Source organism: Lepidochelys olivacea (genome assembly GCF_965140295.1).
Source record: "Lepidochelys olivacea isolate rLepOli2 genome assembly, chromosome: 20".
NCBI classification, from domain to species: Eukaryota; Metazoa; Chordata; order Testudines; family Cheloniidae; genus Lepidochelys; species Lepidochelys olivacea.
Genome location: NC_140430.1, coordinates 10,551,166 through 10,569,734, shown reverse-complemented (window position 1 = coordinate 10,569,734; position 18,569 = coordinate 10,551,166). Strand labels below are relative to the sequence as shown.

Here is an 18,569-nt window from a genome sequence, read left to right as displayed (position 1 = left end):
ACTGCAAGCATTAGGCCTATTGCGGTGCTTGGAGGCTAATCTGACTGAAGCCGGGTTTAATATCTCCTTGCAGGATCATCAAGTGCTTGTGCAAGCTCTAGAGGAACAGGAGCAAGCCACCTGCTTGGCTATTACTGGTGCGCAAGCCCAGGCCTGGGTACAGACAACAGTAGAAGGAATCATTTGAGAGGAATATGCTGGAAATTTGGAAAATCACCGGCTGAGATTCGGAAAGTAGTGTGGGCTAATGCTTCCCAAGAGGAAAGAGATCAACAAGCTTGGTGGACTCTTCATGACTTTGTATATTTCCATCAGAACAAAACTGTTGTTGTGTACATGGTTAAGTCAGCAAGGGTGAAATATACAAAATCGCCCATTGTTATCTCTGGGGCTATGGAAAAATAATGTGTAAATGATGCCCGAAGACCACTATGGGTGAGTCTAGCGAAAAGGACCTCGGACATCTACACTTTAAAGCTTGAAGAAGAGAGAGGACTGGGATATATTTCTGACAAGCGAGATGAACGCAACAACACACCCTCCAGAGGTCACTTTGAGCTGAGACAGAATTCCTCTAACATGACTATTGCTGTATATACTGGACATGGTAGTTTTTGTTTTAGGACAAAATGTGGTTTGGTGGTAAATGGACATAATCTGACTGTTAGTGACAGTAACTATTGTAACATAATGTAAATAATTTAGCTTCATGGGATAATGTTAGCACTCCCATACAGACACAACAAGATTTAAAGGTTAATCATCAAATTTATAACTTTTTAATAACAAGGGTTCAATATCCAGGGATCCCTCTTAACAATATAACACAGAAACGGCTCAAGCCCCCACCCAGTAATCTGGGAAAATTAAACACTGCCTCTCGGTGCCTCTAAGAGGCAACACTTCTCCACTCAGAAGCACAGAGTCTGTGTATAGCCGAGAAAACTTTTAATAAAAAGGGGAAAGGAACCTGGCATTAATTTGGGAAAACACCTTAACCCTGATTTGAACACACCTGACCTGGGGCGTGTGCAGGGATTTACATGTGACTACTTTTGGGGGGCACTTTAAACACTGCCCCCACATTCAATGCCCATGGGCCCTGTTGCCTCCTCCACCCCCCAGCCCCCACTTCCTCCCCAGGCTCCCCACCCATCTCCCCAATGCCTCGCTGCCTCCCCCGCTGAGCATTGTCCTGAGCTCCAAACACTTACTGGAGGCTGTGGGTGAGGAAGGGAGGGGGGAAGGGATAGCTCTAGTAGTTTGAGCATTGGCCTGCTAAACCCAGGGTTGTGAGTTCAATCCTTGAGGGGGTCATTTAGGGATATGGGGCAAAAATTGGGGATTGGTCCTGTTCTGAGCAGGGGAGTGGACTAGATGACCTCTGGAGGTTCCTTCCACCCCTGAGATATTCTATGATTCCATGACTCAGCTGGTTTCCTGGGCCCCCTCTCACAGAACTCTGCTGACAGCTAGGGTTGCCAACCCCCTGGGAGTGTACCAGAATTGGCATCCATCTCCCAGTGACTACAGAAAGCAATCCAGGATATTTTAATGTTATATCATAAAAATAAGACCAACAGGATCTTGTAAAGGGGATAAGGCAAAATACCGCATTTATTGTAAATATAATAAAAAGATCAGAATATACAATTCTATATCACTGCTATTCCTTATTTATCCACATATCCATTTATACATTCATTCATACAAGTTCTGCATAGTTGTTATAGTGACCAGCCTAGAGGTTGCTCGTGACAGAGTACTGTTGTTACAAATTACACCTAAGAGGACACGCACACAACTGCTGCGAATTATACCTGGTAGGACACACACACAAATGCTGCGAATTATACCTGATAGGTCACGCACAGTTCGAATCTAGGCTGAGGCACATAAACAAAGTCCACAACTGCAGAGTTCCTAAAAGACACTAAATTTATTACGCTCGAGTGTGGTGCCCCCCTGCTAGCCAGGAGGGGACCCCAAATACAGATTATACAAAGGTTATATACTTTTTAGCAAAGCATGTTGCCCTCCTGCAATGGAAACCTTAGCCAATAAACAAACCCTTGTCTTATCTACCACCTATCCCTGCTTGGTGCATTCCTCATGCTAAACTAGTATGTTAATTACACAGCATGGTCCTAAAGCCATGCATCAGTAACTTTTATTATCAGGATGGGAGGTCTCATATCAAAGGCGAGGAGATAGGGAGTTAGAGACTGACAAAAAAACAGATACTGGGAGTCAAGGCAGGCTGGAGACAAGGAGGAAGATTTTCACAGAGATGCAGTGTCTAAGGAACACTCCTCCTGGTGCATGATGTGCTTGCTTTTAGACAATGGTGGGCCCCAAACCAAAATGGAGTCACACGTGCTAACTTTTCCTTAACACTGTCCAGGTAGCCTGTACACGAGGGTGGAGCTGAGTCTTTGTCAGATGCGCATCCGATGCTCCTGGAGGGTGGTGGCAGAACCAGACTCAAAAGTTCTCAGTTTTTATAGGAATTTGTTCCTATGCCAGTCTTTGGGAATTGCTTCATCATGCTGTTGTCATGATGGCTCCATGACGTTTATCTGGTTCTTCAGTTTTCTCATGCTTGGGATGGTTGGGTGGATTCCGGTTTTGCCCTCCGGGGATCATCCAGTTATCTCCACTCTGAGCATTCTTCAGCCGATGGATACTGAATTCTTAGGCTGGCACTTCCCTGATCATTCATTTATTATCTAAACCAAGCATCCATCCACATACATCCTCTATCTCTATTTTAATCACAATTGTTATTTCGCTGATTTTAACAACTCTCGGGGTGTCACAAACATAACAAAGCGAGATAAAAACTACAGAGGGTGGGAGTCTCTGTGTACTGTTTGGAAGGGCAGTTACAAAGTATCACTTTGAGGACATACATAATTAGCAGCTTGTAAGTCTCACACAGAGAGGGAGAGAAACAGTAAAAACAAGAGACCAAAAAACAAACAAACAAGAGACGTCTTAATTAGTAATACCCTGGAAATTAAACTATGGGGAATCAGGTTTCAGAGTAACAGCCGTGTTAGTCTGTATTCGCAAAAAGAAAAGGAGTACTTGTGGCACCTTAGAGACTAACCAAAACTGGTTAGTCTCTAAGGTGCCACAAGTACTCCTTTTCTTTATGGGGAATCAAACTCCCTTGTGGTTTTAGTACAGCACCTGGCACAATGGGGGCCAGGCCCATGACTGGGGCTCCTGGTATAGAACTGATCAATGAAATTGTTTTGAATTGTTCACTTTATTAATATAACTTCATAAGTAAAGTTTTAAGAATGAAACTACATTCATTCATAAAACCAGGTACCCCAATAACTGGCTAATTGAGTTTCACTTTCAAAACAATTGCTGCTTAAATCGCTGAATCTTACACTGTTTCAACATTCTAACTTCTGCTCACTGGTTGCCATTCCTTATACTTGTCCTTATTGTAACTCAAACTCCATTTTAAAATGCTCACTGCATTTTGTAAACACTGCTGCAACCTTCATTTTGCAAAACCCTGCTGTAATCTTATTAGTGTAGTTTAGATGTGTGAATGAGGTATGGATGGATGATGGAATCAACCTCCAGGCCCAGCCTGTCCTGATGAAATAAAGTGTAAACACCAAGGGCTGAAGATGCAGACAACAGCCCTGACAAAGCAAGAAGAGTCCACCCTAAAAAGAAAAGAACAAAAGTACAATTGAAGAAACATCAAAGCCAGGTCCCAGGCTGAAAGTCAGGTCTGCAATTGATGGGTGATCAATCACCCCGAACCCAGAGGCAGCGTGACACAGCAAGACCTATAGACTCTGGATTCAGACTAAAGACTACAAAAAGGATAGGTGAGATGGAAGACTTTGGAGGTAACATTCTGCTGCCAACATGGAAGGGCATCGGTGTGCGCCCCACAGAGACCCAGCCCTTCCTTTTGCCCGGCTTTCTTGGCCAGTTAGCCACCACAAGCTACGAACCCAAGCCATGAACTCAAGCTACATTCAGGACTGGTATCTAGCTAGCAGCTGCAGAACATTTGATGTGTGTGTGTGTGTACGTGTGTGTGTATACATAGGTATTAGATATTAGTTATTGGTCATCAATCAAATTGTGTTATAATAAACGTGACATCTTGTCTTGTCCCCTGAAACGATCCTGTGTGGTTTTGTCTACATAACACTGGGTGCTACCGTAATACCATTCATAACAACGTCCCCTCTCGATTGAAAGACCTCAGCCAATGTCTCTAAACCCAGACACGGCGTCTTTCCAAAGGCCCAGATCCTAGCCCCATCCTAACTAGCCTCTGCCCTAACTCAGATATCTGCATGTGCAATGAGCCAAAGCCTGCCCTCCGTGGTGGCCGTGCACCTCCACTGGCCTGGATACCGCTGTGACGGGCACCTCAGAGAAGTCATTCAACAGGTAGACAACTGGTGGTAGCTTCTGGCCAAGCGTTTGGCCCTGGAGACGTGGAGGGCTGGGACTAGCAGGCACCACCCAGAGGTGTGAGCACCCAGAGGTGGGAGAAGGGGAGCAGCCAGTGGGGAGATAGGTGGCATGCTGTGAATTCAGGGTGAGGTGATGAACTCTCTGTATATTTCCCAAGCTGCAAACCCCTTTGGAAACGTGGGGCCAGCTGCTGCCTCTGCTGTGCTTTTACCTCCATACTGGACTGACCCTCCGCTCCGGGGCAAAGGGCTGACAGCTGAGGGTCATTAACTCAGGCTGATCTTCTGTTCATGCATCCAATGAAGTGAGCTGTAGCTCACGAAAGCTTATGCTCAAATAAATTGGTTAGTCTCTAAGGTGCCACAAGTACTCCTTTTCTTTTTGCGAGTACAGACTAACACGGCTGCTGCTCTGAAACTGGTTCTTCTACAGACACCCTAGACAATAGACTGGCTCCCAGGGGTTTGTGGGGGAGGGGGTGGCCTGGCCACGAAGGTGCCTGGTCGAGGTCTGGGATCACTGAGGGAGGCTGAGGCAGGTGACAGCAGGGCTGGAAGGTTATAAAGGGCAGGGGCTGATCTATTCTGGGTCGTTGTACATTTTCACCAGCTAAAGAGGCGCGACCCCAGAGCGACCCCCCCCCCGGCTGCTGCAGGATCCTGACGAGGTAAAGGGGACCCTGAGACCTGAACCCAGACAGACCCTGAAGGGCTCCCAAGCAGGGCCGGTGCAACCACTAGGCGAACTAGGTGGTTGCGTAGGGTGCCAAGTGGTTGGGGGATGCCAAAAAGCGCTGCCCTGGCTTGGCAGGGAGGAGCCGCCTTCCAGAGGCACCGGAGAGCCAGAGTGTCTGCTTGCAGGGGCGGCGAACCCCAGCCATGGAAGAGCCGGCGCGGCACAAGGGGGGCAGCAGACCTGCAAAGGTGGTGGCGCCGCAAGCGAGTCGCAGCCGCACCCCCCGCCAAGGCTGCGGCCCGGCACCCCCCCCGGGGGCTCCTGCAGGTTGCAGCAGATGGATGCGGGCACCGGCCCCCGTGTGCCCCCCGGCTCCGCCCTCTCCACACTCAGGCTCTGCGAGTCTTCTCTTTTGATTGCTGAAATATGGTAACTCTAGGTGAGGGGGAAGCCGGGGGGGCGCATGGGGGCCAGCGCCTGCATGCATCCGCTGCAGCCTGCAGGAGCCCCTGGAGGAGGGGGGTGCGGGGCCGCAGCCTGGGCAGGAGGGGTGGGGGGCGGCGCGGCGGCTCCCCGCTAGCGGCGCGGCCACCTTTGCAGGGCTGCTGCTCCCCTACACCGCACCGGCTCCTCCATGGCCAGGGCTCGCCGCCACCGCAAGCGGGACGCTCTGGCTCTCCAGTGCCTCCGGAAGGCGGCTCCTCCCTGCCGAGCTACTGCAGCGGCCCAGGGTGGGGAGGGAGGAAATCTGGGTTCTATTCCTTGCTTCGCTACTGCCCTGCTGAATGAACTTGCACCAGTCACTTCCCCTCTCTCTGCCTCAGTTTCCCCTCCTCTTTAGACTGTGAGCTCTCTGTGGCAGGGACTGTCTCTCCTTCCATGTCTGCACAAAAACTAGTACAGCCAATGAGCTCTCAGGCTAATTGTATCTCTGTTCCTGTAGCCCAGGCTACCATGGGAACGGCTGTGATTTGTGCAGTGGTGGCTCGAGGTGCCTGTCACCCCAGGGCTGGGAGGATGGTGCTCAGGTCTGTGGCTGTTGGATCTTGCTCCCATGTTCGAGGTTTGGGATTTGGAAGGAAGCTTCTCCTGGTTAGATTGGTGATGGACCATGGTGTGTTTTTGCTTCTTGTGGAGCGTGGATCACCTGCTGGGACCAGCTGGGCATCTCCCCAAATCAATTCCCTGCCTTGCAGGGGCCTCAGCTGTTGGTGACATCTCGATTTCAACATTAGGGACACGTGGGTGAGGTGCAATGGCCTGTGCTACACAGACTGGCTGGTCTGATGGTCCCTCCTGGCTGAAGCTCTGTGAGACGGGGCTCACACTAGCAACTAGAGAGGTCAGAAAGCTGGGCTCTGATTGCATGTCTGCCTTCTCTGCCCAGCCCCGTGCTGGGCTACAATTCCTGCCGGTGCATTTCCAGCCCATCTCTGGCACTTGCCTCTACGCGGTAGCCAGAGGTGTAATTTCCAGCTCAGGAACCGACTGAGCTAGCAGGCTAGAGCAGCTGTGTAGTTACGGTTTCATGGGAGGCGGGATGGGCTGGCCACGCAGAGTATGATCCTGTCCGGGACCCAGGGTGCATGCACGGGGCAGCTGGCCCATCCCACCTCCTGCACCACCCAGGCTACACTGCTATTTTCACTTCGCTAGCTCCAGCAAAGTTAATTACACCTCCAGGCTGCAGCGCAGCCCGCCCCTTAGTCTCCAATCTGCAGGTAGCTGGTGCCAAACCTAGAGTGGCCCTGCCTTCCAGCCCTTACATACCCGGGAAATTCCCACATAGGGGGAGCCCCCGCGCTGTCCAGCCCCTCAGAGCCAAAGCCTACGCTGTTGTAACGCCACCAATATAATGGAGTTCCACCAGGGGAGAATTTGGCCCTGGCACTGAAGAGCTGGGCAGGGGTTGAGCAAACAAGGAAGTTGCAAAACAAACATTCTTTGTTAGGAACAGCCCTGAGGTTTCCCCACACTTGTGTAATGGGAGACTCAATTGTCAAGTGGCCAATGGGATGGAAGATTTTGCCACCTCTGCTCCAGCTGGCTCCTATTTAAAGGGCAGCTTGTGAACTGGGGAGCAGCATTTTGCAAGATTGTGCCAGAAGGTGAGTTTGTACCGTTGGTTGGGCGGGATTCTCCAGACTCAGCCTTCGGGCAGGATTTGGGGCACAGCTCCTGCGTGTGCCCAGCTCCCTGGGGCCTTGGCGGTGGTGTAACTTTCAATGGCTTTCAGGATTTGATGGATTTAATGGATTTAATCTGATGGATTTAATCTGGTTCCAGGCACAGTGGGGACTCTCTTAATCTAATGTGAACTGAGCTGCTCTCCATTTAGCAAGGGATCGGCTTGGGATAAAGATTTGAAAAGCAGCTAAAGAGTTTAGGAGCCAGTGTTCCATTTTCAAAAGTGACTTAGGTGCCTATGTGCATCATTAGGCACCTAAATACCTTTAAAAGAACAGGAGGACTTGTGGCACCTTAGAGACTAACACATTTATTTCAGCAAAAGCTTTCGTGAGCTACAGCTCACTTCATCGGATGCATACAGTGGAAAATACAATGGGGAGATTTTATATACACAGGGAACGTGAAACAATGGGTGTTACTCTCATTACAGTGTGTATGAGAACACCCATTGTTTCACGTTCCCTGTGTATATAAAATCTCCCCATTGTATTTTCCACTGAATGCATCCAATGAAGTGAGCTGCAGCTCACGAAAGCTCATGCTCAAATAAATGTGTTAGTCTCTAAGGTGCCACAAGTCCTCCTGTTCTTTTTGCAGATACAGACTAACACGGCTGTTACTCTGAAACCTAAATACCTTTGATATCTGGCCTTTAGGAACCTTGTCTCACTGAAAGTCAATGGGAGTTAGAATCCTAAACCACGTGAAAATGCTTCCCTTAAACTAAATCAATGTAAATCTGGTTTTAATCCCAAGTGGACTGGTCTCAACCCAGTTTTGCACGGATTTAACGATACTGATTATTAAACTAGCTATAAATGCTTTTATATACTTCTAGCTGTATCCACCCCAGGGGGGCATGGCACGAACTAGATCAGTCTCTAATGGATAACTCAGTGCAAAATGGTGTGTAGCCCAGCCCTAACCTGATCCACACCAGGCGTCTCTCAGTTTAGTTTAAGTTGATCCCTTACCAAATGACAGGTTTCAGAGTAACAGCCGTGTTAGTCTGTATTCGCAAAAAGAAAAGGAGGACTTGTGGCACCTTAGAGACTAACCAATTTATTAGAGCATAAGCTTTCGTGAGCGGTAGCTCACGAAAGCTTATGCTCTAATAAATTGGTTAGTCTCTAAGGTGCCACAAGTACTCCTTTTCTCCTTACCAAATGGCAATTCCATTGGAGTAAGAGCGTCCATACTGCAACTCGCACAGCTTTCACCAAACTGGTTTACAGTCGTGCCTGAGTGAAACGGGTGCAGCTTGGAGCAGAGAGACGAGGCTCTTTATGTGGGTGCTTTAATTTTGTTTTGGGGAGGGGTAGGTGGGGGGGGTGAATCAGTTCTCTAAGGAGCTAATTCTAAGGGCTCAAACTTTTAACGGGAACCCCCTTCCCCCACATACGTGTGTGTGTGTGTGTGGATTTCAGCCTGAAAATGCAACCACCAGTGAACATGGTCCCCACTGGCAGCATGGAGGCAGTCCTGCTCTGCTAGCCCCTAGGATGGAGGTGCCATTCCAGCCCTCCCCAATAACCCCCTCATTACCATCCTGCTGCCTCCCCACCCACCCACCGCTCCCAGTCTCCTGCTCCAAATCCTTCCTCCCTTTCCCCCATCTGCTGCCGTTACATTCCCCCACCCCTCAGTATCCCTTCCAGCTGCCCACATTCTCCTCCCCACATCCCCTGCACCCATGGGCTCACCTGTTCCCGCTTTAACCCTCATCCCCTTCCCTGGCAATGTGGCTTTCCCTCTTGCCTGTGCCCCACTCCGCTGCCTTGTGTGCACCTCAGCTCCTACCACGGGTTCCAGAGGGCTCCTGTCCTGGGGTCTGACGTGTTGGCCGGGTCTCTCCCCCGCAGGTAGCTCAGCACCCAGCGGGATGAAGGCTGCCGTGTCCCTGCTGCTCGCCCTCCTGTTGCCCGCGTGCCACACAGAGGCTCAGTGCATCATTGACAATGTGGTTGATCTGAAGGTGCAGGCAGCGATTACTTCCATAGGTAACTGACCCGGAGGCGCCTCCCCCAGAGATGGGGGTGTGTGTGTCAGATTCTGCGTGGTTGTAGCGGGGGGAGGGGGGCAGGTCAGACAGGTACAACACAGCGTGTAAATGAGGGGGATGTGGAACCAGCCCACATACAAGAGCAACATTATCTGTATCTCACACTGTGGCTCTCTATCGTCCCCTAGTGGTTGGCCCACATAGTTTCTGCTAGTGATTCTGAGCCGCTAGGCCTGGGGCTTTGACTTATGCAACAGAGACTCCAGGGGTCCCAGGTTCGATTCCTGCTCCTGCGAACCCACCGGGTGCAGCTCTCTGACTGCCTGTCCCAGCTCTGCTCCCAGCCAGCCCCGTTCAGTGTGTAAACAGGGTGAGGGGGAGCTGGAACCCTTGGGACTCCCTGCCGTTCCTCCGTGTCGGTTCCGTCTTGAGCACAGCACGGAGCCGGCGTTTGTGTTAGTTCTGTTCCAGTGGCTGCACTCTGAGCCCCGTCATGCCAGGCGCTGCACAGGCCATGGTGAGACGCTCCCTGCCCCAAAGAGCTGCCAAGAGACGGATCATCACCCCCATTGCACAGAGGGGAACCGAAGCCCAGAGGGACTAAGTGACTCACCCAAGGTCACACAGGGAGTCAGTGGCAGAGGCAGGAATTAAACCCACATCTCCTGCAGCCCAGCCCAGCCCAATACCTTAGCCACAGATCCACTGGATTGGTCAGTCACCCCACGGGAGTTTCTGGAGACCGGGTCCAGGAGGTGCCATCTGCACAGCGAGCACCACCTCACCCCAGGGGCTGAGTGGGGCTGGTTGGGGTCTCTCAGGGCTGGCTCTGCCCATCTCTCTCAGCTGGCTGCTGCTCACCCGGATATGGCTGCATTCAGCGGGGCTGGAAGTATTTGTATAGTGGAGGAGCTGAGAACCAAACTGTATATGATGGAAACCTCTTCAAGCCAGGGAGTACAGTAGCGCCCCCAGTTCCAGCACCTAGGGGTGCCTTGGCTGTGGGAAGCAGCCAGGAATTATTTCTGCTACCTCCATCCCTGCCCTTTGTTCACAGCCCGGGGGGGTCTTGCTGAATGGCCAGCAGCTTCCTCCAGGTAACACTCTTCTGGGGGGCTGTGGGCAACCGGCATCGAACATGAGACCTCCAGATCTCAGGCCAGGAGCCTCTATTGGTCTGGCGCTGCGGCTGTATGTAGCCCAGCCACCACTCGGGGGAGCAGAGCGCCACATGGAGTGGGGCTGGGTGGGTTCCACCTGTGCAGGTAACAGCTGGGGCAGAGGCAGCGTCTCTCCACCTGAGCAGGGGGGAGGGGCAGCCTTTCTGCACCCAGGGTCCTGCTGGCTACAACTCCGCCTCTTGCCTTGCAGTGTCCGCCACCCTGGCCAAAGCCAAGCTACTCTGCCAGGACGTCTCGGCGCGTGGGGCACTTGTCTCCTGCCCAGCAGGTGAGAGAACTTTCCCGAGTGCCCCGCAGGCCCAAGGAGGGAGGGGCCGTTGGGGCCCAGACCCCACCCTCTCTGCAGTCCTGGGGGGGTGTTGAGCTGGGGCAGCGATGGACCACCAGCCTGACTGGGGCCTCCCTGCACTTACGCTGCCAGGTGCCTGGAGCAATGGCATTCGCACCACTCCCGAGCCCCTGGGGGCACTGGATGCTGTGGAGCTGGGACCAGTGTGGGCCCCTGGATCAGACCCCTGGGATGTCTCCCTGACCTCCCTTGCTTGGGCAGTGGCCTGGCTGCAAGGGAGCCACAGGGCCATGTCCTGGGGGCTGGGGAGGAGGAGACAGCAGGGCACCTCACTGCTGCCCATGACTCCCATCCTGCCACCAGCTGCTTCCCTAACCCCCCCTCCCCCATTCCCCCACAGGGTACAAGCCCACGGGCTGCGCCTGCGGAATGGGCTGCGGCTCCTGGGACATTCGCACCGACTCCACCTGCCACTGCCAGTGCGCCGGCATCGACTGGACGGCCGCACGCTGCTGCAAGATAGGGGTGTAGTGATGCCCAGCCCCAGCCTGGGGCACCGGAGAGCCCCACCCGGCCTGCTGCCCCTGCCGTGGGCCCTGGCACAGAACCATGCTGGGCCTCTTGTGCCCAGTGCAATGAATAAACTTGGATCTGGATCTGCTGATGCTTCTCTGGCTCAGTTCTTCCCCTGACTCCAGGGCTCTGGTACCTAGGGCCAGAGCATGGGCAGGGGGCACAACTCTGCCTCCCTCCTATTTCCCCCAGAAAGGCCCCTGTCCCAAATCGGTTGGGCTGCCCCTGCTGGCAGCTCTCCAGATCCCTACGGAGGTCCAGACACTGAACATCCCCCACCCCTCAGGGTGCTCTGAGCTTCCCGTGGTCTCAGCAGGCTGCAGTGCTGGAGTCTGCCAGAATTCCCTCTGAAGGTGTGGGACAGCTGGGATCCCTCTTCCAGGGGCCGGGTGGTCAGCGTAGCACGGAGCACACAGACACCGCATGCAGGGTTCTAACCCCATTGCTCCTCACTTAACAGAGCCCAGATCATAAAGGAAACAACCATCCCCCGACCGCAGCACTGCTCCCGAGCCCACCTGTCCCTGGGGGGTCCTTCGGGGTCTGTCTGAGTTCAGGTCGCAGAGTTCCCCCTCACCACATTGGGATGCTGCAGCAGCTGGGGGTGGGGGAGCTCTGGGGTGTCCCTTCTCTTTAGCTGGTGAAAATGCACAAAGACCGGAAATAGATCAGCCCCGGCCCTTTGTAACCTTGCAGCCCTGCTATCACCTGCCTCAGTCTCCCCTGGTGATCCCAGACCTCAACCAGGTGCCTTCGTGGCCAGGCCACCCCCTTTCCCAGACAACCCCCCGGGAGCCAGTCTAGTGGCTAGGGTATTTGTAGTAGAACAGAGGATCATCCCGAATTAACAACCCTCAGGATTTGGCCCATTTGCACATGCAGGTATCTGATTTAGGGCAGAGGCCAGTAGGATCTGGGCCTCTGGAACGACACATGTCTGGGTTTAGAGACATCAGTTGAGGTCTTTCAATCAAGAGGGGACGTTATCAATGGTATTATGGTAGCACCCAGGAGCCCCAGTCATGGGCTAGGCCCCCATTACGCCAGGTGCTGTACAGACCCCAGCGAAGCAGGTAACCAAAAGGAGCCCAGCCCCAGAGAGCCCATGCGGACCAGCAGCATTCATGCCGGGCAGGCACAGGCTCTGCCCTGACACGGTTCAGAACCCACCTGCCCCCGTAGAGCACGCTGGGTGGTGCTGGGACAGGCTGCGCTCGGGACAGGAGCCGAGGGAGGGCTGTTGGCTCCGGTGCACAGAGGGGAACTGAGGCCCAGCTCAAGCACTGGGGGTGAGGACGCTGAGCGTTGTAGGGCCTAGACATTTGCTGGAAAAACGAGGTCGTCCCCGAGGCCTGAGTCAGGTGCCCAGGCTGCCCCCTGGATGGAGGGGGGAGAGAGGTGCCTGAGAATGGGAGTAACAAGAGCTAGCGAGCTAGGCGGGAGCCAGCCAATGGGAAATGCCAACGAGAAGGCTGTGTGCTAAGCCCCGCCCCTTACCCGGAGGTCAGGGCCCAGGGCCACGTCTACACTGCAGGCACAGTGGTGGAGGAGCTCATGGTGTGGACACTTCCTGGTGGGCGGCAGGGCTGTTTCCCTCGCTGCAGGAACTGCTCCTCCCTGAGTGAGGACAGCAGCCGGCTAGGCTGGGAGTTAGGTCGGCTTAACTGGGTTGCTCTGGGGTAGGGGTCCCCAATGTGGTGCCCGTGGGTGCCATGGCGCCCGCCAGGGCATTTTTGTGCGCCCACAGGATGCCCTGCAGCCAAAATGCTGCCGAGAAGCATGGCCGTTTCTCAGCGGCATTTCGGCCGCCGTGCTTATTGCCACTACCGCTTCTCTGTGGCGGCATTTTGGCGACGGGGTGTCTGGCGCCCGCCACGGTCTTCTGGGAGTAGCAATATGCTATTCCCACGAGAAAGGTTAGGGACCACTGCTCTGGGGCATGAATGTTTCACCCCCTGAGCTCCAGGGCTGTGTCAGCTGAGCTTCGAAGTGTTGGCCAGGCCTAAGCCTGCAAGGCAGTGCCTGTCTCCTAGTGAGCCACCAACCCAGAGCAGCTGTGCGGTCAGCTGCTGGCCTCGCGGGTGTGGGGCCCAATTCCAGAGGGTGCGCTGAGGGGCTGACGAACTCCCCACAGAACACATGGGGGAAGGAGAGCCCTTCCCTTTATATTTATGACACCTTCCTTTGGTGATTTTGATTAACTTGTCCAATTGTTAAATAATATAGATCAGAGTATCTGGCTGCCTGCAGCAGTTCTTTACAGACCATTTCTGTGAGAAAAGGGCCCATTTTCCTTCAGAATAGCTATAAAGGCTCCTGGGGACAAAAACATGTAGTAGCCACCAGACCCCCTTGTATAATTTGTTTAACTACCAGGGTTCCTCCCAATGTGACTGTACCGAGTTGCACAAATAATTACATTTACATAACTGGGTTTTATCATCGAATCAAAAACTTCTTTCTTACAGCACCACAACTGTTTCTCTTTAACGTCTTCACAACAGTTACCTTTTAACATTTCTACAGCTCCCAACCACATTGAGTAAACTGAGGAGGAGGAGGAGAAGAAGAAGAAGAAAAGGATATAGTTAGCTCTGAGCAAAGGGTAGGGCTCCCTAACTTTAAACAGCTGGGACCCTTAACCCAGGTTTTTATCCTGGCTCTAGGAGAAAAGTGGGGGTTGTTACCCACTCCTGCAAACCCTGCCTTCATTTTGAAACATTTTTCTCTCCACTCCCCTAGCACCAAGTCCCAGCTACTGTCTATTAAGGTGGTCTAACTCTGCTTTTGACTCCAAACCCTGTTGTGCCAAATCATCTGTAACCACTCCCAACTCTAATTTACAATCCTCCAGTAGCCTGGCAGCCTGATTATTGGCAGCTTCCCGTAATGCTGCCTTTACTTCAAACCTCTTCCAAGCGGACTGAAGTGCCTCCTTTCCCTGGAAGGCATCTTGTCCCCATTGACAGGGACCTCCTTCCGCTACCCATTTACCAAAGAGGGTGGACTCCTCAGCCAGCCCCCATCCCTCTGGGTCTGCTCCCATTTCCTTCTTAATCTCATCCCAGGTTGACCCCCGTGACTGGAATAGGCCCTGATTCTTCTGTATCCACTTACCCAAAAAGACATTATCCCAGCTTCCAAAGACCTGCAACTACCATCATGAGAGCCTGCCATGCCCCCTCCAAGCAGCTGTGCGGACAATTGGGGAGGGGGTCTTACGTGGCTGCTACTTACCTGTCCAGGGTGATGCATCCCAGTCACGGCACCAAGATATTAGAGGGCTTTCCCTCAACCCTCCCACTTCCCTGGTTCTAGTCACGCAGACAGCAAGCAGCGAAAGACCAGAAGTCCGAAGCTCAGACAATGTGATGCTTATTGGGGTTAGTTTCCAAGCAAGAATATTCCAAAGCCCTTCACACCAGTCGGGCTTATCTCTATATGCCGATAGAGTCTGTTCCCGACGTCCCCCTTCCCAGCTCCGACGCCGCAGAGCCTTTACCCCGCGTCCCCCTTCCCAGTTCCCACGCCGCAGAGACTTTATCCCGTGCCCGCCTTCCCAGCTCCCACGCCGCAGAGCCTTTACCCCACTTTCCCCTTCCCGGCTCCCATGCAGCAGAGCCTTTAGCCCACATCCCCCTTCCCAGCTCCGACGCCGCAGAGCCTTTACCCCGCGTCCCCCTTCCTGGCTCCCACGCCGCAGAGCCTTTATCCTGCGTCCCCCTTCCCAGCTCCCACGCCGCAGAGCCTTTACCCCACTTTCCCCTTCCCAGCTCCCATGCCACAGAGCCTTTACCCCGCGTCCCCCTTCCCAGTTCCCACGCCGCAGAGACTTTATCCCGTGCCCGCCTTCCCAGCTCCCACGCCGCAGAGCCTTTACCCCACTTTCCCCTTCCCGGCTCCCATGCAGCAGAGCCTTTAGCCCACATCCCCCTTCCCAGCTCCGACGCTGCAGAGCCTTTACCCTGTGCCCCCCTTCCCGGCTCCAACGCCGAAGAGTATTGCCTGTGTCCCTGTTCCCCGTTCCCTATTCCCGTTCCCCCCCTTAGCAAACATGATTCCAATTTCCCTTCCACTTCCTGTTTGACCCCAGTTTATATAGTAATATTCTCAGCTATACTTAACCAATCATTTTACTGAAATTTAACTAACCCAGTAACATATTGTAACATAATTCTCTAACCAATTATATCCCACTACCCTAATTAACTTACACCTAGCAAAATTAATTATACAGCAGACAGAAACAATTAGAGAACCAGACAGAGTAACAATAGAAAAGTGGGGGCCATAAAGATAAAACACACAGAAATGAGCGTTTTACAACCACAACCACAATAAGTGATTTCTTGCCAGACAGGATGCTGTCAAACTAAGTTTTCTTTAACCAGCTTAAGATCTGTTTCTTTGTCTGGTGGTCACAGGCACTATCAGGACAGGATCGTCTTTCTAACAGCCCAACACCAGCTTATTTCAATGTGACTGGTTTGGGATGCGAGGATGTGACCATTCGCTTCCCAGCTTATGGCTGCCCCTGCTGCCTAGCCACAGGCCGTAGCCTAAGAACAAAGCCTCAGACTCTCTCAAGGGAAAGAAGGCCCATACACAGGTGGACTGTGATTTTGAATCTTTGTTTTTATACCCCTGTAACTAGCTAAGTGATAAAAATGCACCTAAGTTATTAAAGTATAGGCCTTTACCGGCAGGCATGAATATCTATATTCTAACAATGCAACAGCAGGAGTCATAGACTCTCAGGGTTAGAAGGGACCTCAGGAGGTCATCTAGTCCAACCCCCTGCTCAAAGCAGGACCAATCCCCAACTAAATCATCCCAGCCAGGTCTCTGTCAAGCCTAAACTTAAAAACCTCTAGGGAAGGAGATTCCACCACCTCCCCAGGTAACCCATTGCAGTGCTTCACCACCCTCCTAGTGAAAAAGTTTTTCCTAATATCCAACCTAAACCTCCACCTCTGCAACTTGAGACCATTAGGAACTGTAGCCCAGCACGGGGCTGGGCAGGGAGGGCAGACATGCAATCAGAGCCCAGCTTTCTGACCTCTCTCTAGTTGCTAGTGTGAGTCCTGTCTCACAGAGCTTCAGCCAGGAGGGACCATCAGACCAGCCAGTCTGTGTAGCACAGGCCATTGCACCTCACCCACGTGTCGCTAATGCTGAGCCCAGTGACTCCTGTTAGACAAAAGCATTTCAGCCCTCGGGTAACTCAACTGGTGCAGAAAACAGGAGAGATCGAGGTGCTGCCAACGGCTGAGGCCCCTGCAAGGCAGAGAATTGATTAGGGGAGATGCCCAGCTGTTCCCAGCAGGCGATCCACACAACATGCTGCAGAAACACCCCAAGGTCCCTGCCAATCTGACCTGGGGGAATGGTCCTGAATAACACCAAACCTGGGGTCAGCGTGACCTTAAGCATGGGAGCAAGAGCCAACAGCCACAGACCTGAGCGCCATCCTCCCAGCCCTGAGGTGACAGGCACCTCAAGCCACCACTGCACGAGTCACAGCTGTTCACATGGTAGCGCTGGGCTGCTGGCACACAGAAGCCATTAGCCTGAGCTCTAATGCACTGTACTGGCCTGTGTGCAGACAAGGTAGGTACTGCCCCAGAGAGCTCACAGTCTAGCAGGGCAGTGGCACAGCAAGGAATTGAACCCAGAGCTCCAGAGTCCCAGCCTGATGCTCTAGTCACGAGACCACGGTGCCTCCAAACGTAGGGAAATGAATGATGAGGCAGGGACCTTCCAAGGGTCACACAGTGCAAATCTAAGCAACATCACCGGCCTGACAAGGTGAACAGATGGTGTCTAGTTACTGCTGTTGTTGCTGCTAAACAAATACCTCAGAGAGATAATATAGAAGTGTTGTAATAGTGAGCTTGCAGCAGAGCAAGAAATAGAACCCAGGAGTCCTTACTCCCAGCCCCCCCGCCCCCTCCCCCCGCTCTAATCCTATGACAAAGGGGAGTTTTCTGTAATATTTGTATAATTCCTAGGCATGCCTCAGTTTCCCTCTGTACTTTGCCTTGCTCCCCAGTGGGTGCAGAAGGGCTAAATCTGCTCTTGGGGCCGAGCAGAAGCCATGAGGTGATGGGTCACGGAGCTGTCTGGGGTGGAATGAGTGGGACGTTAAAGGACTGGCTGAAACTGACTGTATCAATGGAGGATCCAGAAACACAATGGGACCCCAAAGCCAGAACAACTGACACCACTCTGCAGGCAGAACATGTGAACTCAGCATGGGCCTGGGGGAGGAGGAGAATGGACTGAGGGGTGGCAGGAGGCTAGGATAAGAGCTGGCCTCTGGGGAGATGCAGAGCTCTCACCTGGGACTGACAAATAGAGAGGGCCAAAAGTGGATTGGCTGGGTGGCGCACTGGCATGGCCAGGGTAGACGATGTCTTAGCTTTTGCTTCTCTGCGCTAACCTGGGGACTTCCTGGGCTGGATTCTAGCTAATAAACCTGACTGGTTGTAGAGGCTCCTGGTGTCACTGCAAATCCTTGCTGAGGTGTGTTGGGCCCTAAGGAGCGGACAAGTCTCTGACCAGGTGTCTGTCTCAGCGGGATTCCCTGGAGCCCTAAAGGCACAGAGGATATGTGGACTATGCTTGAGGAACAGCAGGACCTCTTGGGGGGCTGGCCCATGACAAATCCCCACTCCTCTTGCAGAGCTGGGAATGGAAGCCAGGAGTCTTGGTTCCCAGCCCGCTGCTCTAACCCAATAGACATAGGTGCCCGCCCAGAACCAGCGACGTAACCTAGGAGGCCCAGTTCCCTCCCACCTGCTGTAATGCACTAGAATAGGGTTTCTCAAACTGAGGTCTGTGAGGGTACGCCAGGGGTCTGTGACTCATGTCCAGGGCCACTGGCCTCACTGATCAACTCCTCCCCTCCCTCCCAGTGCCTCCTGCATGCTGCAGAACAGCTGTGGAGGTGGAAAGCAGTGGGGAAGAGGAGGGGCAGGGGTGGAGCAGGGGCAGGAAGAGGTGGGGTAGAGTAGGGCCTTGGGGAAGGGGTGGAGTGGGGGAAGGGCCTGGGGCTTAAAGGGAAATTGGGAGTCCATGAAAAATTTTAAATCAAAATGGGGGTCCTTGGATTGCTAAAGTTTGAGAACCGCTGCACTAGACCTCAACCCCATCCCAGAGCTAGGAAAGAGAACCCAGGAGTCCTGCACTGACC

At 53.1% G+C, this 18,569-nt stretch overlaps 1 protein-coding gene across 1 annotated transcript; it reads left to right on the top strand.

Annotated features, from left to right (window-relative positions):
- The first annotated feature begins 7,115 nt into the window (after nt 1-7,115).
- Nucleotides 7,116-11,462, top strand: LOC311510628 (resistin-like). Its single transcript, XM_084610440.1, has 4 exons — nt 7,116-7,247; nt 9,192-9,329; nt 10,703-10,780; nt 11,202-11,462. Exons 2-4 carry the CDS (start codon nt 9,212-9,214, stop codon nt 11,330-11,332), a joined length of 327 nt encoding a protein of 108 aa, XP_084466566.1. The 5' UTR covers nt 7,116-7,247; nt 9,192-9,211; the 3' UTR covers nt 11,333-11,462.
- Nucleotides 11,463-18,569: the final 7,107 nt, after the last annotated feature.